This window comes from Trachurus trachurus (assembly GCF_905171665.1).
Source record: "Trachurus trachurus genome assembly, chromosome: 3".
Taxonomy (NCBI): Eukaryota; Metazoa; Chordata; class Actinopteri; order Carangiformes; family Carangidae; genus Trachurus; species Trachurus trachurus.
In genome coordinates, this window is record NC_139893.1 from 38,743,604 (window position 1) to 38,765,309 (window position 21,706).

The 21,706-nt window shown below is 40.9% G+C and overlaps 1 protein-coding gene across 1 annotated transcript in view; it reads left to right on the plus strand.

Annotated features, from left to right (window-relative positions):
* The window catches only part of map2k5 (mitogen-activated protein kinase kinase 5), an 84,102-nt gene that overhangs the window by 44,581 nt on the left and 17,815 nt on the right, over positions 1-21,706 (plus strand). The window contains exons 18-21 of the mRNA XM_083997540.1: positions 3,102-3,128; positions 3,474-3,506; positions 15,363-15,424; positions 17,726-17,771. Coding sequence (XP_083853666.1) covers positions 3,102-3,128; positions 3,474-3,506; positions 15,363-15,424; positions 17,726-17,771 — 168 coding nt within the window. The remainder of the gene's footprint in view (positions 1-3,101; positions 3,129-3,473; positions 3,507-15,362; positions 15,425-17,725; positions 17,772-21,706) is intronic.

Consider the following 21,706-nt stretch of genomic DNA (forward strand, 5'->3'; position numbering starts at 1 on the left):
CTCTCCTTCGGTCTTTTGTGCGCGTACACACAGTTGACTCATCATCTCATGTTTGTCAAGATTAGAGATGGTCTCTTTAATTCCTCTTCACCACATGTCGGGATTCATTTGTATTCTTTGTCAGGAGTTAATGGAGTTTTTTTCACGGCTCGCTCTGAAAGTCTTTGAAGACACCAGACCTGATGTGATGTGTATACAGCCGCCAGCGCTATTGCTTCTGATTGATTTGTTGTCTTTTTGTTTGCTCTGTGGTTGTTTTTGTTTCTCTCCATTTTTTTGTCATATTTTCTCAAATTTGAATGAATTTCTGGATGAAATACTATGTCAGTTTTTTTTTTCTTGTTGTTTTGGGAGCCTGTTTCAGGGGCTTAGATTACACATCACTGCATCCATCAAACACCACACACGCTTTTGCTTTTGTTGCTTCATTTTTTTTCTCCTCAAATGAAATTGAGAGGAAATGGTGCCATAGTACCATGTGCTGTATATATTGGGGGAAAAAATGTTTGCTGTAATTTTTCTGCACCATATGCCAATTTCATAGTCTTGATCATGTCTCCCTTTAGGACACTGGTTAAAATGTCCCCTCAGTTTTTTGGACTTCCCTTTCAGCCATAGACTAAGTTAAAGATACTTTATTAATCCTTTGCAGGAAATTATAATGTTACCAGCAGCGGAAGACAACACAAGACCACAAACACAAAATGCACAAAAATACACAATAACAACAATATTGCACAACCCGTTACAAACTTGTGTCAATGAATAAGAGCAGCAAGGTCTAAAATGCGATTTAAAGAGAAGTAAAAGTAGCAAGGTCTAAAATAAGATTTTAAAAAGGAGGGAGAGACACCGTCACATGATTACAGATATTAAGAGAAGCCAAAATGGCATATGCACATGATTACTGTGAGTTAAAAAGCCTAATGGTAAAAAAGACTTGAGGTTCCTCTCAGTTTTACACTATATATTATATTATATAATATTATATATAGTGTATTTTATTTATATTATTATATATAGTGTATTTTAACCACATCTGTCACTATAATCATAACCATACAAATAATTATCAGGAGGCCCTGTTAGAATAATGCACCACGTCTGGGCAGCCTACTGTATGAATGAAGAGTTTAGAGATGCTGTATTTTACTCAATAGAGCTTTTTCATTCATCAAACAGATCACACCTGCCTATATTTATCAGTTATTTCTGTGAAACTGACATTTTTTGGTCAAGTTTGTTGGATGTTTCTTAATGACCTATTAGTAAACTGTTGTTGACCTAATCATAAAGAACAGCACCTTGACATTTACACCCCCCTCATAATGTTATGTGGCCATACTGGCAGCGTGGGACTGCCCCTACCTACACATAACCACACCAAGCCCAGCAGCCTTTGTTGAAATTGATGGTTTTGTTGAAAAAGCAGCCTTTTTTAACTGTTGTCTGATTCCTTACCCTTGAAGACACGTCTTTGAAATTCTTAAGGAGGGAAACAGCCCATCTGATCTTTTAGAAGTGTTCCTCTTCAAAAGAGAAGAAATGATTTGCCATCCAAAAATGGATTTTCTGACTTGTTATTTATCACACTGAGCTCAGTGTGATGTTTTCAGATGACGAAGAAAGCCCTGATGCGCTTCACAAATGATCACAGAGTCACTGGAGTGGCTTGCAACAGGCCTCTCCAGCTCTACACATCGACAGTCATCATTTGGTTATTGACTCACAGTTATTTACCCTCTCATGCACAATCCTTTATAGACTGAATACAAACAGCTGGATGCAGCAAGAACACAGCTCCTCTGCATGTCAAACATCGTTTGTTGTTCTTAGATCAAGATGAAGAAAAGCCTAATTGGGACATCATGTTTAAGTATAAATATCATCTTAAAACCATGTTTACCCCCAGGATGAACAGATAATGAAATGTCTACCAGATAATCAGCCCACAGTGGTGAGAGACTGTTAAGAGTGAAAGATGGGGAGGGATTATTAAACATCTCTTTTGATGTGTGGTCAAGCTCCCTAGTACAAGAATAAGTGCTCAATTATGCTTGAATAAGTTAGCCTCCCTCTATCCAATTTCAACCCCTGTAGCAGCACGCAATTTTGTCCTAGTAATTATTTCAGCACAAATTAGTTTTCCATAGTTGCCTTTAATGTGTCTGAATCAGGCAAAACTGGATATAGAGGCAGTTTAGGAGTCTCTTGGTATTTACAGAGTGGGAAAACCTGTATTTAATTGAGTGAATCAATAAGTGCTCTAATGCACTGTCAAAAGACTTAGAGAAATGAGCAATTTATTTACCAAACATTATTAGACATTTAGCTGAGCCCGGGCTTCGGCCTTATAACATTCAGGTGAAATGTGGTGATGTTGTCAATTTGGGGTTTTGGGAACATGATTGGAGTGGATTCACATGTCGATGTTTCACAGCAGTGTCATACATGTGGAGATGTTATTTTAGTGGGGTTGTCCACAGCTTTTAAATGAGAAGTTCCTCTTCTTGCACATATTTTCAAAGTAATGAGTCATTTACTACATTTTAATTGTCCACTTAGAGAATGTGTTAACTGTTTAATTTTTGAATCAGATTTTATTTTCTATTTTGTTTCTCCTGTTTTATTTTGGGTGTTCGTGGTCACTTTTTCCTTTTTCCCTTTGTCCAAAATGATAGATACTATTATTAACCTTGCTCTCATCACGTGTTAAGGTATCTTACTTTGTCCTGGTCCATTTATTGTCAGAGCCACACCTGTGAAATAGACCCATTTAGTATTCTCATTGCAAACCTTGCTCATATTGTTTTAACAGTTGTTCTACATCCTGCGCGTCTCCATAACCTGGAGGGCAGGAAAGTACAGCTCTTAAGATCAGTATTAGTGGGTCTTTTACCCCCATTCTCCACAAATGAGAGCAAGGCCATTAACATTTGTGTGTTTTCATTATGTAAATGGTGTTAATGTATACTCACAAATTGCCAACACAAAAGCAATAATTTTCTCCTACTGATCATAATGTGTCCAAGTGTATCGTCTTGATTATGAAAGGCTAATTACATACTGCCTCATCTCTGCTTCTCTGTCTTGCCCTGCAGATTCAGAAAAACCAAGGATCTTTAATGGTAAGTTTTACTGCATTAGAACAGGAGGGAAGAAAATAGAGGTCTCCCACACTATAGTCATGTTACTCTTGGGTGGCTCTCTCATTTGAAAAAAAAAATTGCATTGCAAATTGCATTTCCGCAATGAAATATTAGATCATGCTTAAACTGTTGGTATTACATTAGGTGCCATTATGGAATAATAAAAACATTCAGAAGGGGAAGCAGGGCTTTGTCTGAGCTCGCTGCATTTGATTAATCTAAGTAGATACTTTTTATCACATTTGATTTTCCCTATTGCCAAGAAATTCCATGTAGGTTGCCTTGTTTTTTTTTCTTCATCTCTCTGTGTCTCTCTTCTTTCAGCCTCTCCAGTTACTGCAATGCATCGTTGATGAGGTGAGTCGTCGTCTTATGTGCTTTTGCATCTAAAGTCAGTCCTAATGGCCCGGAAAGCTTATATTTTGTTTCCTAATGAAGCAAACCACTCAGGCGGCTTTGCTCCCCATTCATTCAACCCTTCACCCTATGCAACTGCCTCAGGCAATACACATATGCACACGCACATTACTGTGGAGGTTGGACCCATCATGAGTGACACACACACACACACACACACACACACACACACACACACACACACACACACACACACACACACACACACACACACACACTTGCCAAACACAGCTATGAATTTGGTATACTGTAGAGCCAGTACCAAAGCAGATAAAAATGATTTCAACCAGGACTGTTGTCATGACTGCACCAGCTGTACCATACACAGCCCAATGGCACATACATCGGTGTATTACAAAATTGGTTTTAAAGGGATAGTTCAACATTTTGGCAAATTGGCCCATTGTCATAATCCCTATAGTCATAGCAGTAAGTTTGTCACCTTTAATTTTCGGTGCAAGCTATTTTTAGAACGGCGGAGCAGAGCCGTGAGCTGCTCAGAGCTACGCTACGGAGGCTAATGGGATTTCTTGGTTTCCCTCATCAAACTCATCAAATGTTTTTGAGGCAAATGAAGAGACTGCTTGCCAAAAAATGGCCCTGACCGGAACGTGCATCAGCGGTTTTGTATGAAATTACCTCAAAAACAACTCTGTCTGGTAACGCTGTGTTATTATCTCATAGCGTGGTGAATGTGCAGGTCACAACTTGTCCACCAGAGCGTTGTGGAGTTGTTGGATTGTGTATTTGATGAGTTTGATGAGGGAAACCAAGAAATCCCATTAGCCTCCGTAGCGTAGCTCTGAGCAGCTCGCCGCTCTGCTCCGCCGTTCTAAAAATAGCTTGCACCGACAATTAAAGGTAACAAACCTACTGCTATGACTATAGGGATTATGGCAATGGGCCAATTTGCCAAAATGTTAAACTATCCCTTTAAGTGATATCTGGTGTATTGATCATTCCCTTGTGCATTGATCACACCTGATTATGAACTGCTTTTGTTTTTCACATGCACGAATAATCACTTGAAATAACAAGAACTCCAGGCTGCTGTGCAGAGCTACCACACCTGGAGAGTTTTTGGTTTGATGCATCTTTTTGTGTGTGTGTGTCTGTGCATGGACGTGTAACCACACTCGCTACATGCTGCACATATTCTGCATTTTCATCATCACCTTCCCCTTCACTCTGTTTTTTTTTTGCTCAAGTGCTGACATGCACTAATAGCAAAAATGCCACAACACCTCTCAAGCCTAAACCAGCTCCCCCAAGCCCCCCATCACCAGCCATATCACACATTAAACATACAATGTCACTTGTCCTTAACTGCCTATAGAATGGCCGTAATTAATAATTAAATGCTTTTGGTTGTAATGGATTGACCCGGGCTGACCTGTTCATTAGTCAGCGAGACGGAGGCATCACTCAAACTATTTTTCCTGTGCCCTTTGCCGTCCCCCCTTGAGGCGAGAGAACACTCTGTTGTCCCTGGCGATCAGCGCCGCCTTACTGTCCTAGGTAATGCAGTGCTGTAGAGGAAGAGACGAGAGGATAAGCACTCACAAAGACGAAGTCGCTGAGAGAGAATGCAAAGGTTGAGGACTGCACTAGGGTTATACACTCACGGAGCACATTATTAGGAATACCTGTGCACTTATTTGAGCAGTCATGTGGCAGTAGTTCAATGCACTGGAGAGAAAAACCGAGATCCCACCGACTTGGCAGTGATTGTTGGGATTGTTTGTGGCAGACGGGCTGGATTGAGCCGTCTCTAGGACCAACAGAAGGATTATGGTAACTCAGATGGATAAGCACTCTTTACAACTGTGGTTAGGAGAATAGCATCTCAGAATGTATAACATGGCAGACCTTGGGGCAGATGAGCTACAGCAGGAGAGAGAAACATAGTCCGGTCTGATTCATCTAGATTTCACAGATCGTTGGATCAGAATTTGGAGTCAACTGCATGAATCCATGGACCCAGGCTGCTGATGGTGGTGTAGGAAACCTTTTCCTGGCACCATTAATACCAATCAATCATCGCCTGAATACCGCAGCCTGTCTTGACCATGTGCATCACTTTATGGTCCACAGTTTACCATCTTCCAACAGCCACTTGGAGCATGATGTACATCATTGGCCAGATCTGAATCCAGTACAGGCCTTTGGGATGTGATAGAACAGGAGATTCACAGTATGGATGTGCAGCTGTCAAATGCGCTGTAATCATATCAACATGGAGCATAATCTCAGAGGACTGTTACCAACATCTCAGGCCATCAAGGCCTGAGGCCTCGCTCAGTGTTTACACCCAGAAAAGTTCTGAATCTTTCTTCACAGTTTTCTGATAGTTTTAAGCATTCAACTTTCCATTTTATTCTTGTTTTTATTTTATGTCTTGGATGATTTAGTTGTTATAATTTAATGATTTATTTTCTGGCCAACCAGTGAATCACATTTCTCCATCTGAGACTCCCTGAGCTACAGTGGTTAGTACAATCACCTCACAGCAAGAAGGTTCTGGGTTTGAATTAGTTTTGCATGAGGTTGTGTGTTTTCCAGTGGCAGCCTGTCCAGGGTGTGTCCCACTCTTGTCCTGTGTAAGCAGGAGAGATCATCTCCAAATTAGATCTCTGGGTCTCAGGTTCTTACCAAGTCCAGGATCTGAATCTCAACACAATCATGTCTTTGATCTCTGTAGGAGGTTCCTTTCTACATCATAGCTTGGGTTTTTACATGGATATTGCCTTATATATACAGTGTATGAGTATATACGGTATGTATGACAGATGTGTGCCTTTACATATCATAGCCAACCAGCTGAATATCCCACAGGTGAATTCCAATCAAGGTGTAGAAACATCTCAAAGATGATGAAGAGAAATTGGTGACACCAAAGCTACATTTCAAGTGTTATAGAAAAGGCTTGAAATACTTGGGTTTGACTATACTTTCTGAATGTGTATGTCTGTGATGAGGGTGAAGTAACACTCTAGCTCTTTTTCTTTCTTTTTTTCTATCAGACACAAGCACACAGTGGCAGAGAAAAGAGAAACACAATAAATACCAAATAGGGTGAACAAAAAGTTTAACAATAAAAAGTCTTACCAAGATTCCGAAATCATTTTATGTGAGTATATCCTTGAAAGTCATTACAACAACAAAGAGAAGCTTAACAGAAGTCACATCTTACAGATACTTGGACCCTTGGACGGGTCAGCCAAGTAACAAAAATGTTCTTGCTTACTTAATGGTATCTGGCTTTGCAGATTCAGTCAACATCCCAACACAATGAAGGTGGATGTAGTTTTGATAATAAAAAAAAACATTTTCAAAGTTCAAAAGAAATTTCTCATTCTAGAAATATCTCCCAGTTTGTCCACAGTACAAGCTGTCTACAGTTTTCAAAATGGCCCTTTTCTTTGGTAGAAAGTAGGAATTAAAACAGTTGAATGCCTACCTCTGGGATGGAGCCACAAAAGAAAAAATATTACATTGTGCGCTTAACAAAAGCAATATTTATTGCCTATGTAGAAACTCCTTTTATCCAAGGCCAGTCCACAAAGACACGGAAGCAGGTTCAAAGAGAACAGAATCTGGAGCCCTGAATGTGGAGGGGAAAAAAATCAGTCAGCTTGGTTGGATTTTCATAATTCGGCCGAGTTTTTGGAGAAAGACAATGGATGCTGTAACCCTTTAATAGCCATTTGAGATCACTTTAATGGAACAGATGAACACAACACAGATTCAAGTCTTCAGTTGTTCTCAAGCCAAACAGCAGTGCCAGGGCTTTTTACCTAGGTTGTATGTTTAATTTCATACAATTTAATTAGTCTACTATTTAAAGGAGAATTCTGGCCATTTTTGACCCCTAAATCGTTGTCCTGATGGTCGCCCATTGTTGGGGGGAGCAAAAAACACGACTAAAATTGATGCAGACAAACCGGAGTTACACCATGGCTACCCGGCGCTCGGGATAGCGACAATGCTAACCTATGGGGGCAATTCTTTCAACCACAACAAACTCTCAAAAAACAATCAAATATCTCTGGTACATGACTAGAATCCTTATGACACACCACTGAACTCATATAGTGTACAGTATAAACAGTATAAACGTTGTGTTTTTGCATGTAGCCACTCACCTCAGCCAACTCTGAAACATCCTGGAAAGACATTACTATCTGATCACAGAGCGCCTGTTCTCCCCGCCACAGAAACAAACACTTTTTCCTTGTTGTGATGATTTCCTTACAAAAATAAACGGTCGAGCAGTGTGATGGTAATGTCCAAAATATTTCCAACCGTTTATTTTTTGCATCAATTTTAGTCACATTTTCTGCTCCCCCCAACACTGGGTGACCATCTGGAAAATGATTTAGGGGTCAAAAATGACCGGAATTCTCCTTTAAGTATCCAGCCCTTCAGTACATTCAGGACACTGCTGATGGGAGTCCATTGCATGCAGGCCAAACTGGGGCCCTAAGCAGAATATACTGCTCAAAAAAATAAAGGGAACACTTAAACAACACATCGTAGATCTCAATTAATTAAATATTGCAGTTTAAAATCGTTATTCAATATATAGTAGAGTGTGTTGAGAACAAAATAACATAAAAATGATCAATGTAAATCAAAATTATCATCCCAGGTTGATTTCACATGGGTGTGATATACTTGGAGTTACAACGTGTTCCCTTTATTTTTTTTGAGCAGTTGTGTGTGTGTGTATATATATATATATAGGTTCCAGGTTTTAATGCAGACAAAGTTTTACTTTTTATTTTGACAACATACCCACACTCTAGTGAAGCGAGCTTCATCTCGTTTTAATTTTCTCTCTTTGTTGCTCCTGATTGGTGATGTCGTCTCTTCACCTGCAGCCTCTGACCAGTGATGGGTCAGATGTTAGTTGTTGTCAATCACTGCAGCGGTGCATGTGGTGTCAGGTTACAGCTCTCATTGCTCTCTGGCCTCGTACTGACTTGATGCCCTTCACGCGCCTCATGTTTCGCAGCCCAGTTGCTCAAAGTGCGGCCTTATGTACAAACATCAGGCCCTACGCACAGTGCTCTGTGTTCTGTGTTTAGGGATGGACGGCCCTGATTGCATATGTACAAATATTCCATCTTGAATCATCCAGTGCATCTTTTTATATGAGTGTATGACAAAGAAACATAGTCGACCTGTTTGGTCACGTACTGTACGAGAAGTTCCGTGTTGTAGTTCCTCCCATCTGTCTGCTGTCCAATCTCATCAATGTGCCTCTCTCCTCCATTTGTTGAATAGCAAGTGGCTCCACTAATAAAGAACTCCCACTTTATTTTCAAGCCTGTAATTACTGATCTAATTTTGCCTAATAATTGCTTCATGGCAATGACATGTATATTTACTTGTACCCTTGTACCCTTGCAGTGTGTGTGTTCTGTCTCATAGTGGAGCACATTGACAATCAGAGGAATAATTCGCACAGACGAGCCACTTTCATCAGCCTGCTTGTCTTTTGTGCCGTCGCCTGCTGCCACATCAAAGCTGCAGCGGTGTTCCTATCAGCTGGAGACATGAATACATGCATAAATGTGTGTTTGTGTGTGTGTTTGTGTCTGCAAAAAGGTGCATGTGCATGCAAATATGCGAGGAAAGTGCAGACGGAGATTTTGTATCAGATTTAGCCTACACAACCCATAAATTAGTTGTGTAGTCAACACTTTGCACAAACTGTGGGCCAAATTGATCGTGTGTGTGTGTGTGTGCAGTATAGTACAGTGGTTGCAAATTATTTGGCACTCTCCCTCTAAACGAAGTGTATACACAAGCTTGTGGTGTGCAGAGCTCTAGGGCATTTGTGTGTGTGTGTGTTTGTGGATGTTTCTGTGCTTGTTCCATGATATATTTCTCATCCAAGTGGCGGCACTACTGTGAGGTGTAGTGAGATTAGAAGGAGCCCATTCCTTTGTTAATTTAAATGGGTTCATGCATCATGCTTTGCGGGAGGCTGCCGATCGGAGCATTAAGGAATGGCGCACACTGCCCAGAGGTGTTTTTAATGGCGCAGCGGGGCTTCACATGCAGAGAGCTTTCATTCTCTGCATTTAAATAAACGGCTGCTTGTGGACCCAGGCTTTAGGATTTTTGCGCATATCTTATGAGGTTTTGTGACATATATTATTGGATGTCACCAATGTGCATATTTTAATTCTTGTAAGATCTCCACCTGCTTGTCAACTTACTTTTGATAATGCCTGTCATTGTATAGCATTATAGGAGCCATGGGTGGTACAGCTCTAACTGGAACAACCAATTGAGTAGGCTATTAAAGGGACAACGAGGAGTTTTGGAAAAGCGAAGTGTTTTCACACTACATTTATGAGCCTCTGCACACCGTGAAATTCTTTGACCGGCGCAAGACAGACTCATGTTTTCATTCATCAAGAATTAAAGTCAGAGGTTGGAAGACGATCACATACCGTCGTAGTTCCAACCATAAACGGCGATTCGGCGGCGTTATTCTCATGACTCGCCACGAAACCGAAAGTAAAGAAACGCTGCCACTAATAATAACAAAATAATGATAGAGACAAAACCATATATTTATCAAAAATGGGCCCATTAACAAGTGTGGGTAGTGGAGATTCATCCACATTAATATGAGACTTTTTGGTAACACTTTACAATAAGGGTCCCTTAATTAACGTTAGTTAGTACATTATTAAGCATTAATATATAAATGAATGTGTTGTTAAAGCAGATATCAGTGGAATGTTTTTGTTAATATAAGTCCTAAATAGTCCTATTTTCCGTCAGCAATCACTTACATGAAGTATTTCAGCCTAAACACGAGTCTCTCCGTCACTCTGCTCTGCTGTAACCCGAGGAGAAAATTTTCCTTGTGGGATACAAGTGTTATCCAATGAGGAGAGAGAACGGCATGAAGGGCTGTGTGTGCAGCCAAGGGATGCGCGTGAATGTGGTGACGTAGCACGAGGACCAATTGATGCCTGACAAGGGCGGGGGCTGCTAACTCATGGTGCGTTCAAAGAAACTCGTACTTTGTGTTTTTCCTTCCTGTGAAGTCATACCAGTTCGATCTGGTACGAGTTCACGGGTCGGAAGTTACGAGTGGCCGTTATAGGGAACTTTCACAGACAACAGGATGGTAAAAACACGAGCTACGGGTTACCTGGAACGCTACCAAGTCGTAGTTGTGACTTGAAGCTGTAACTTACGGTTTCAAAAGCCTGCCTTGAACGCAGCATTAGCCGAAACGGCCGTGAAGCTGATATCTGCTTTAATGCCGAGTAATGCATACATAATGATAACTGATTACATTATTCAACTTTTACATTTATTAACTAACTTTGAGTAAACATTAGGGGTGTAACGGTACACAAAAGTCACGGTTCGGTACGTACCTCGGTTCAGGGGTCACGGTTCGGTACGGTTTCGGTACAACAGACACTATTGAATGTAAAACTAAAATCTGTCTTGTGTTATAAAAGTAGGAAAAAAATAGAATATAAAATAAAACAAGTGCATTAGGAGTGTTATCATGCTATTCATTAATTCTAGAGGAGAAAAAACTTGCACTTGACAACTGGCAACTATTAGCCTATTTAAAAAAAAACAAGAAACTAACATCAATGTTGGTATACAGTTAATTTAGACTAGATGCCAGTTGCTTTGGTGATGTTTCTGGTCCTGTCTGTGTTCATGTCAAGAGGCTTTAAAGCAGCGGGATAAGTTGTTGCACAGAAGTTGTCTGTTTCCTCGCACCAGTGACATGTGGGAGGGGAGGCGGGTGAACATGCGCTCATAGCATGCGCTACGTGTTTGATGCGTTTCTAGCGACGCAGCGCGCATCCGTGAAATATCGCCGACGGACTTTGTCCGGTGGACCAGTCGCGAGCTGCCGCCGCCGCCGTTGTGTTTCATTAAGAAGCCACGGTGAGATAAATGAAGCAGACAGCTCTCCTCCTCTAACTTCACTCTCTCATCACCTCTCTTCTTCGTCTGTTATGACGGTTGTGGCAGCTTCGAGGCTCATTATCGCCACCTAGATTGGAGGACTCGACTTTTTTTTTATTTTTTTTTTTATATTCATTCAGACGTATTCGTCGTGTGACTGTGTGCACCGAACCGTGACCCCCGTACCGCGACGGCACGGGACGAATACATATACCGTTACACCCCTAGTAAACATTAATTAACTGCTTACTAATAGGCTACATTAATTAATGTGTTTCCTAATCCTAAGTAATACATAATAATGATTGTTAATATATCTGTAAACAGTTAATTAATGCTTAATAATGTACTAACTAACGTTAATTAAGGGACCCTTATTGTAAAGTGTTACCGACTTTTTTATAACCAAATTGAAACTCCTCCTCGTCCCTTTAACCATAAAGGGGTTAAACTTACTTCCCTAGTACCATCATTTTCATCATTCCCTGTCTGTTTCTTTATTGAAACTTCTACCGCTTTATTGAGAATTTTAAAAACTGCATTTCAACACTAGAAACAGAAGAATGCTACTCCAGTTCCTTCTCTCACCCAATTCAATACTTCAGCCTCTGCTGGAATTTACTGGTAGTCAGAGAGAGAATAAGTTGATTTATTACTCCTATTGCTATGCAGTGGTTAACATTTTTTTTTCTCCAAGAATATCAAGGGTAAAAATAAGTGTAAGTACTAAAAGCTCCTCCTACTGCGAGTGAAAGGCAGGGAAAGGAGCAGAGTAGGAGAAAGGAAATGGATGGAGTAATGAGGTGAGGGGCTCTAATAGAGGGTCAGTCTGGCACAGCTGCTCTACATGACACGGTTCAGAGACTCTCCAGTGACAACATGTATAGCAAGCTTGACACACACACACACACACACACACACACACACACACACACACACTCGCATGGGCGCACACCTACACACAAACACCTGACTGTTGTTCATTTTGTCAGCAATTTTCAGATCTTGTCTTCATTCTCAGAAATGTTTATGAGGTTGATTTAGTCCGTTGGTGAGTTTCAGCTCTCATATTGTGAATCAGTTTTAGTTAATTTAAAGGGATAGTTCAACATTTTTGGCAAATTGGCCCATTGCCATAATCGCTATAGTCATAGCAGTAGGCTCGTTACCTTTAATTGTGGGTGCAAGCTATTTTTAGAACGGCGGAGCAGAGCCGTGAGCTGATCAGAGCTACTGTATGTTGCGGAGAAATTCCTTTAGCCTCCGTAGCTTAGCTCGAGCAGCTCACGGCTCTGCTCCGCCGTTCTAAAAACAGCTTTCACCGACAATTAAAGGTAACGAACCTACTGCTATGACTATAGCGATTATGGCAATGGGCCAATTTGCCAAAATGTTAAACTATCCCTTTAAGGGATCTGTCGACATTTCACTCTGTTCGGTTATAGCTTTAATTCATTTAAACATACACGTTATGTATGTTTGATGTTGTTTGCCATTAGCTCTGGAAGGATGTTTAATCTGCTGTACTATTAATAAAAAATGAAGCAGCAAGTTCAATTTGTTGGCTGATACAATGACGAAATATTTATCTTTCATCCTATAAAAAATAAATCCACACCTCTATCCCTACAGTGAGCTTATGCTCATGAAGACCATGGTTCCTTGTCGGCTCATTGCAACCAAGTCCAAATAAAAACTCCAAATAGTTTAGCTAAATTGGTAAAATCCTGACATAATGGAGTAAACGCCACTCTTTGCCTTTCAACACAGAGACGGCACAAAGCATTCTCACACACCATCCTCCAGAATGAGAGAATTAAAAAGAACACTATCTCAAAAAAAAAAGGAATAATCAAGACAAGCCTCACACATGAATCACTACTGTTCAGAAATGTAGCCTTAATCTGAATGGTTTGAAATATCCTATTACAATAGCCCAACTTCCATGTGCAGGAGTAAAAAGTGGTATCTGATGTTGTGATCTATCGGTGATATTTTAAGGCCTTAAACATTTCTCTCAGTACCATGACACAAAATCATGCTGTGGTTTTTATAGCCTTCAAGCCTTCAGTTGACAGTGCCTGTAGAAAATCATCATACCCCATTTGAAATTGCAAGCTTATTTTATTTGTCATACAGGCTGAAATCAAACCCCATTACAAACAAACTTATTCCAGGTTCATTTTATGAATTTATTCTTATAACATCAAAAACTAATAATAATATATTTTTTTAAAGTTCTGAAAATTAATTGAAATAGAATAACAGACTTGGAATTATAATCAGTCCCCTGATGCAATACCTCATAGATCCACCTTTAGCTCTCTTCCTTGAAGAACCATTCAAGTTCAGTCAAATACTGTGGTGATGGCAGTAGACTTCTCTCTTAGAGTTCATCCAAAGATTTTCTATTGGATTTAAGTCAGAACTCTGACTTAGCCACTTAGGATCTTTCTATCCCACTGCATGGTTCCTTTGGCGGTATGTTTAGGATTATTGTCATGTTGGAAGGTGAAAACCTACCCATCTTCAGCTGTTGTGCAGCGGGACACAGGCTTTCCTCAAGAATTCGGATGTACTTGGCAGCATCCGTTTTCCAAACATCCCCACAACATAATGTTGCCACCACCATGCTTCACAGCAGAAATGGTGTATGTGCTGTGTTTAGTTCTTGCCAAACATGGTGCTTGGAGTTTGGACCAAAAAGTTCAATCTAAGACAAGTCCTTAAAATCTTTTTCCGCATTGCCACAGAATTATCCAGGTGTTTTTTATTTGAATAGCTTAAACAAGACTGGTGAGTGTGGCACTTTTTTCAGAAAAGGTTTGACAAAAGGTTAAGGTTTTAGGATATGATAACTTTTTATAGGCGCTGTAGTTGAGCAAAAATATTTAATAAATCGGTCAGTTATCAAGAAGAATCATAATCAAGAATCAAGATGTTGTACATTTAAACAGTTTTTACTACCGAAGAAGAGCTTGATATGCTTTTCACAGGTAGAAATGAATCTAGATTCAGTCAAAAGGCCACTCAGATCATCTCCATACTGTACCATAATGTTTCCACTTTTAATAAAAGAACGGGTCCAGGGGTGACATCCCCATCAGCTGAAGATTGATTGTGACACATACAGCTGTTACTACTTGTTATTTCATGTTCTCTTCGCTGTAAGGGCCATGACATCTCTAACATACCACGTTTTCCCTTTCAATTGACCTCCTTGAACTTTGTGGATCGCAGGATTCGTTCTTTGGTCGACAAAATGAGACAAATGTGTCACTCAGCATTTGTTGCACCTGAACTTAACAGGTCATAACTACTCACTGCTGCCTTGGAATGAAGAGCGCCGCATGTAGTGTTGAGGTCAGATGCTACTGTAAGGTCTCCGCAAAGGAAAGCTGTACCTCTTTGAATCAAGACCCTTCAATGATTTACACTCATACAACATACATACATTGGATCAACACAGTAGACGAATAGATGTCTAAATCTTGCAATGGATATCACCCAACTAGCATGCCTTTGAAACCTTTTCATGCCTCTGTGCCAGCCGTGGTCAGAGGCGCCATGTCTGTGGGTTGTTGGTCCGATCGTCCCATTCATACAAACACCTCGGGCGGGGGCAGAGCCTTTTTTCAAAGTCGGCACAAATATAATTTGAACCGATTAGATTTTGGCGGTGAAAGGTCAAAGTGACTGTGACCTCAAGTCCGTTCCATTCTTCTGAACACAGTATTGAATGCCTTGGGATAATGCATTTTTTAAAGATTGAGCAGGTTATCCTATTGGCAGATTAAAACCTAGTCTTGATTGATTTGTTCTTCTCCGCAGGATCCCCCTGTTCTTCCCGTCGACCAGTTCAGCGAAAAGTTTGTTCACTTCATCACTCAGTGGTGAGTCATTTCCTCTTACTGTTTAATAAGCTTTGATTCTTGAAGGACAGATGCTGATTTTTTTTTTCAACTCCTTCTGATTTTAAAGGGATAGTTCAACATTTTGGCAAATTGGCCCATTGCCATAATCCCTATAGTCATAGCAGTAGGTTTGTTACCTTTAATTGACTTGAAAATTGACTATTTTTAGAACGGCCGAGCCAAGCGTCGAGCTGCTCAGAGCTATGTTATGGAGGCTAATGGGATTTCTTGGTTTCCCTCATCAAACTCATCAAATACACAATCCAACAACTCCAAAACAAGTTGTGACCTGCACATTGACCACGCTATGAGATAATAATGTAACGTTACGAGACAGAATTGTTTTTGAGGTAAATACAGAGACTGCTTTCTGAAAAACTGTCCCTGAAGACAACATGCATCAGTGGTTTTGCATGAATTTCCCTCTAAAACAACTCTGTCTGGTAACGTTGTGTTATTATCTCATAGCGTGGTCAATGTGCAGGTCACAACTTGTCCACCAGAGCGTTTTTGAGTTGTTGGATTGTGTATTTGATGAGTTTGATGAGGGAAACCAAGAAATCCCATGAGCCTCCGTAACATACAGTAGCTCTGATCAGCTCACGGCTCTGCTCCGCCGTTCTAAAAACAGCTTGCACCGACAAATAAAGGTAACGAACCTACTGTAGCGATTATGGCAATGGGCCAATTTGCCAAAATGTTGAACTATCCCTCTGTGTTCAGTGGCTCTTGTCTGTGTGCTGCATTTATTTGTGCCAAACACATTAAGCTAGTACAAAAACTATAATCACAAGTCAAACATCTGAGTCCCACAAAGGCCACAAGATCTATAAAACATGGATCTATCAGCTGAATTGTTGTAGCTGAATCAAAGGTATAAAGGTAAACAATGGCATTGGAGTGCATTAGTCTGCGCATGTGGATGCATTTGGGATGTAATGGTTTCAGTGAGGACATTCGCTGCTGCTGGTTCTAATGCAACAGGACAAAGACGTGTGTTTACCCTCCGATTCATCAGCCTCTTGTAACCTTTACGTTGCACAAACATTTACATACACCCTCAAACCACATGCGATGGGCCCGTGTGTGTGTTCAGCGCTCGCTAGCTGGCTGTACCAGCTGTTGTTTAAACCCCCCATGTGTGTTTATTTACTCAGACAGGGCACCTCTCTCTCAGGACACACGGAGGTCCAGGTGCCCTGGGTGTGCTTCTAGCACCGCCTTCTCCCAGGCTGTTCTTATGGGGTCACGGCCCATTCATTGTCATACATAAACCAGCATGGGTGCAGATCCCGGGGGGGACGGGGGGGACATGTTCCCCCCAATTTCTGAAAAACATGAATTGTCCCCCCCAATAAAAATACCCCAAATTATTCAGAATTGAACAAATGTATTTTCAGACTTCACATTTTAGATTCACATCTAAAAAGAAATGATTGAAATGGTGAAACAAATAATTTTTGACAAATGTATTTCTGACTCCATATTCCATCTCTGGTCTCTGGTCTCCTTCACTACGATGCTTTAAAAAAAATTGACCTCCCCAATCTTAGGGCTTCATATTTTGATATTCATCCATATCAATTAATCATGCATAAAGTTCCATACACTGGGAGAAAAGGAAGATGGGGAGAAGAACTGGGGATCTAGGAGGGCTGGATGGAGGTGAAAGATAAGAAGAGAGTAGATATTATATGTCTGAGACCCTTAAAATTATGATTCACTACTATAACAGCAGTGATATGCGCTGTTGGCTGTTTAGGACAAATAAACAAGAACGGTAAGCACAATAAATGATTCCCTGTGCAGGACATTTTGAATGATATGGCGAGCCTCTACCAAGTTGTGATTTATGGTGGCATGTTATGAGCTGCATACGGGCCAAAAAAAAGCAGCTACATGACTAACTGCAGATAACTCCCCCCTAGATTGTGTACTGTACTGTATGTGTACACACTGTGGAGGACGCTCACAGATACACACACACAAATTCACTTAAGCAACTACTTCAATTTTAAGCTCCTGACAAACAGGGAATATTAATTGAACTTAGAAATATTAATTAATATGTTTCTAAAACGTGTTTGTATTTGTTGATAAAAAGAACGGTCTGTGAAAGTACTTTGAGTTTCTGTGGTTTTAATGGTTTTGTGTCAGGACTCCTCTCGAGTATTCACGCTGCTGAAAATGAAAGTTAGAACAAAAAACATGTCTTGCACTCTACAAACACAGCTTGAATAGTGGCTGGATATAGACCGTTTATGTCTCTTTTTTTTTCAGTATGCGACGGCAACCCAAAGAGAGGCCTGCTCCTAATAACCTCATGGTAAGTAAAACCAAGCCCTCCATTATAACGGCTCCAAGGACCACAACATCTAAGTTTTGAATAACTGTGTATAGAAGGTGATAATTCCACCGAGAATTCAATTAAACGTAATTTTATTATCTCTGTAGCTTTTGGATTATGCAGTTGTTTTTTTCCCGCAATGATTGAGGTGGCGTTGGGTCAAGGACCCACGAAGTTGCCATTGCCATGTGGAAACAACAGCAACCAACTTTTTGCTCCCAATGAAAGATGTCAGAGGGAGGTCAACCAGAAACCTTGAGTCAGGTTGAAGACCTACTTCAGCAATTATTCATTTAATTCACCACATTGGAGCCAAACTGAATGAATCAGGCCTAGGTGCAGGGCAAGAGTCAACTAATTCTGGTTTACAAAATTAAGTTGTATAACCCAGTGAAAATTTGATCAAGGGACAAAGAAGAAAGTGTTATTCTGTGCTTCTGCCTGTTCTGCTGTTGGTCGGTCAGAGGAAGTTCCCAACTCCATGTAAATGTGTCGTTATGACATGATACTGTTCTAAATGTGATTAATTGTCAGGAATCAGGATGTTAAAGGTAAAGGACTTCACGTCATGATCAGGTCACATCTGCAAATTAGTCATACACAATGTTTTTACTCCTCATTCAGCGGACAGGGTCATGGAAATTGTTAGGTGAATAGGGAATAATGTATACAATACAATGATCTATTCATCCAGTGTATAGTTAGTTAATTTAAAGAGGAATGTGTTAGTACGTTATTGCTTAACCCTAAATCTGTAGAGATAGACTGTAGAGAAGGACAAATGAATAGCCAAGATGATCTTGGCAAAGTATGTTGTTCATTGCCCTTTTTATCCTCTTAAAGAGGAACTAAGCAGGATTTCTCCCGTGGCTATGCTACATTTTTACCTTAATTAAAAAGCTCCAGAGTAATTGTGATAGTTAACTACTTGACTTGTGACAATGGAGGCTCTCTGTCTTCCACCTGGCGTCTCATGGCTGAAAACCAACCTTGCAACATCAGTGTAGTAGCTGGCCATCGCCCCACTGTCCCAGCTCTCGTCTCTGCAAATGCACTCTGTAACCGGCAATCTTCTGTTTATGACAGTTAGGACTACACAAATATACACGTCGTAACATTGTGTGTGTTATATAACGTTATCCACCGCTCCATGGATTGATTTTTCGCCAGCTTCATTAAAAACAAATGCACATGGCCAGGTGGAGGGTTAGCAAAACAGAGGAAAAGCGACCAGACTTGCATAGTTCCTCTTTAAAGGCGGGCTTACACTGTACGATTTTGCCACGATTTTGTCGTCCCAGACGAGTCGCAGCATAATTTGCATAATCGTAGAGGGATCGTGGGGTCGTGAGCATTTATCGGGACGTATGGTTAGTGAGGCTCTGCGTCACGTCCCGACGTCCTAAAGACGAGTCGCCGACCTCCCGACAAATTTCTGACATGCCAGAAAATTTTTCGTCGTGACGGACAATGTATGGGGTCCTACGTCACGATTCTGCACATACAACAAGTTTTTGCCATGACAGATTGTTTTAGCACAGAGCACAGAGCCTTTATGAACCTGAATGTGATGCTGAACTTTGTCAGAAGGAGTTAGAACGGGCAGACAGAGAGAGGAGGGACAGGGGAGTGACAAGCTGAAGTTGGACCACAGCTGTGACAGACAGGGTGACCGGGTGATGATCAGTAATGCAGCGTAGTCCGTGATGGAAGATCAGCCCGACAAATGTACACACACTATCAGACAATCAGCAATTGAAGACCATTATTTTTTTCTTGCTGTTACAGTATAAAATAGCAAGCCTACACACCAGCCACGTCCACTGTGCTCTGGCTCAGCTGACCGGTGTGCAGATGGTAGTTAGATCTTCACTTGTTGAACTCTTTTTTTTTCAACTATCTTTTTATTGAAAACAAGGTACAAAGAGACAGTAATATAAAAAGACAATATTTTTGATTTTTCTCAGAACACATATACAAACAAACACCCCCCACCCAACCCATCCCCCCCTACAACATCCAGTGCATCCCATTTTAAGGGAATTAAATAAGTAAATAAAGGTTATGATCTTGACAGGTAAAGGTATCATTCAACATGTATGAAGAAATTAACAGAAAGAAAAGAAAAAAGTGGAAGTAGGTAATTTGACAGTCAAGTTTGAGAATAAATGAGGAGGCTGTGTTTGCTGTGCAACATCATGCATCACCCTTCAGGATGTAGTACCAGTGGATTCATGAGTTGTCGGGGAGAGTTTTAAGTTTGTTTATGAAAGACATTACTGGGCTCCAGGTGGAATAAAATAGGTTTTTCGACCCTCTAAGTGTGTATTTGATCTTTTCAAGACTTAAATGGAGCATAAGGTCACTCATCCATAAGGAGGTGCTGGGTGGTTTGGGGGATTTCCAGTGCAACAAAATCCTTCGGCGGGCAAGCAAAGTAGCAAATGCTATAATGTCCTTATGCTTATTGATAATATGTTGGTCAGCTGGAGCTATACCGAAGATGGCATGTTGAACTCTTTTAACAAAGTGCAGGCTAGAGAGAGAACTAGCGAGGCTCCTCTGACAGCTGCAGGTGAGCTACACGTCAGCTGGCTGGAGAGAGTAGCGCCATTCTCTTTTTCTTTTTTTTCTTTTTTTTCAGCAGCACCGTCCTTGGAGGTGATGCACGCTGTCTGTCTGTCTGTGTGTTTGTCGGTCTGATCTTCCACCGTGGACTCACTCCGCTATAGGAACCAACATCAGGAACCAATGTCAATTTGAGGTTTACAATCGAGCAATTATAGAGCAGCACAAATCTCAGCAGCATCGTAGGGTAATGGTGGTGGAGAGCAATCGTAGAATGACGTGCAATGAGTGGGGGTCTGAGACTGATCTGAGACGTAGGACTGAAGAGGGTTCGCTCCTGCAGTTTGAGATGTGAACAGACGAATAGTCGTGCAGTGGAAGCCGCCTTAACACAACTAGAATGACACTCAGTGCATACTTCTTGTCACGTACTGTTTGTGACCTGTAAAATACTTTATATTAAAATTTTGTCTCATATGGTAGGTAAAATAGAATTTTTTTTTTTCTTCTTTTTTTTGGTAACCACTCAGCCGGGGTTCAAAGCGAGCTGCGTCGCTACTAAAATGTGACCAATTGCCGGCCACTGATTGGCCAGAGAGTGTCGTCACTGGAAGAGTCATGAGTGCGACATCCAACACAAGAATCAAACCTGCTATTTTTAAAAACACACTGGCAGCAGCGCCCACCGATCTGTGCTGCCATTGTTTTTATTCTTTCACACAAGTTAAAGGACAATTCCGGGCAAATTCAACTCGGGGGTGTATTTTCCTAACATTTTAGGTCTAAAAGAAGGATTCTGAAGATTTTCAGTTTAATTGCTCCTGTTTTGCGGTGGTTGCGTCTGTCCCTGCATCGCCACGGCAGCAATGAATGGGAGCTGATGCAAGTTCTGCTGCTTAGGCTGTTTACATCCCTCAAAGCCGCAATTTTTTTCCACAGACAGCGTCAGATGACGACTCAAACATGCACGAGAAGTTTATTTACTTCAAGCAAGCCGACATGTTTGTAAAACTAGATCTAATTCAAAGTCTCCCAGAGTCTCGCGCAAGACCAAAGTGTCAGTGCACGGTGTGTTCATGTGCAGTAGGAGCTACCGTTTGTGTCATAAACACAGGAATATCAACTCTTTACTTGCTTCAAGTGTACATTTTTTCCCACAGACAGCGTCAGGTGGCGACTCAAACATGCGCCGAGAAGTTTTTTTTATTTGAAGCAAGTCAAGAGTTGATATTCCTGTGTTTATGACACAAACGGGAGCTTTCTGACTGCACCTGAACACACCGCGCACGGCAACTGGGTCTTGCGCGAGACTCTGGGAGACTTTGAATTAGATCTAGTTTTACAAA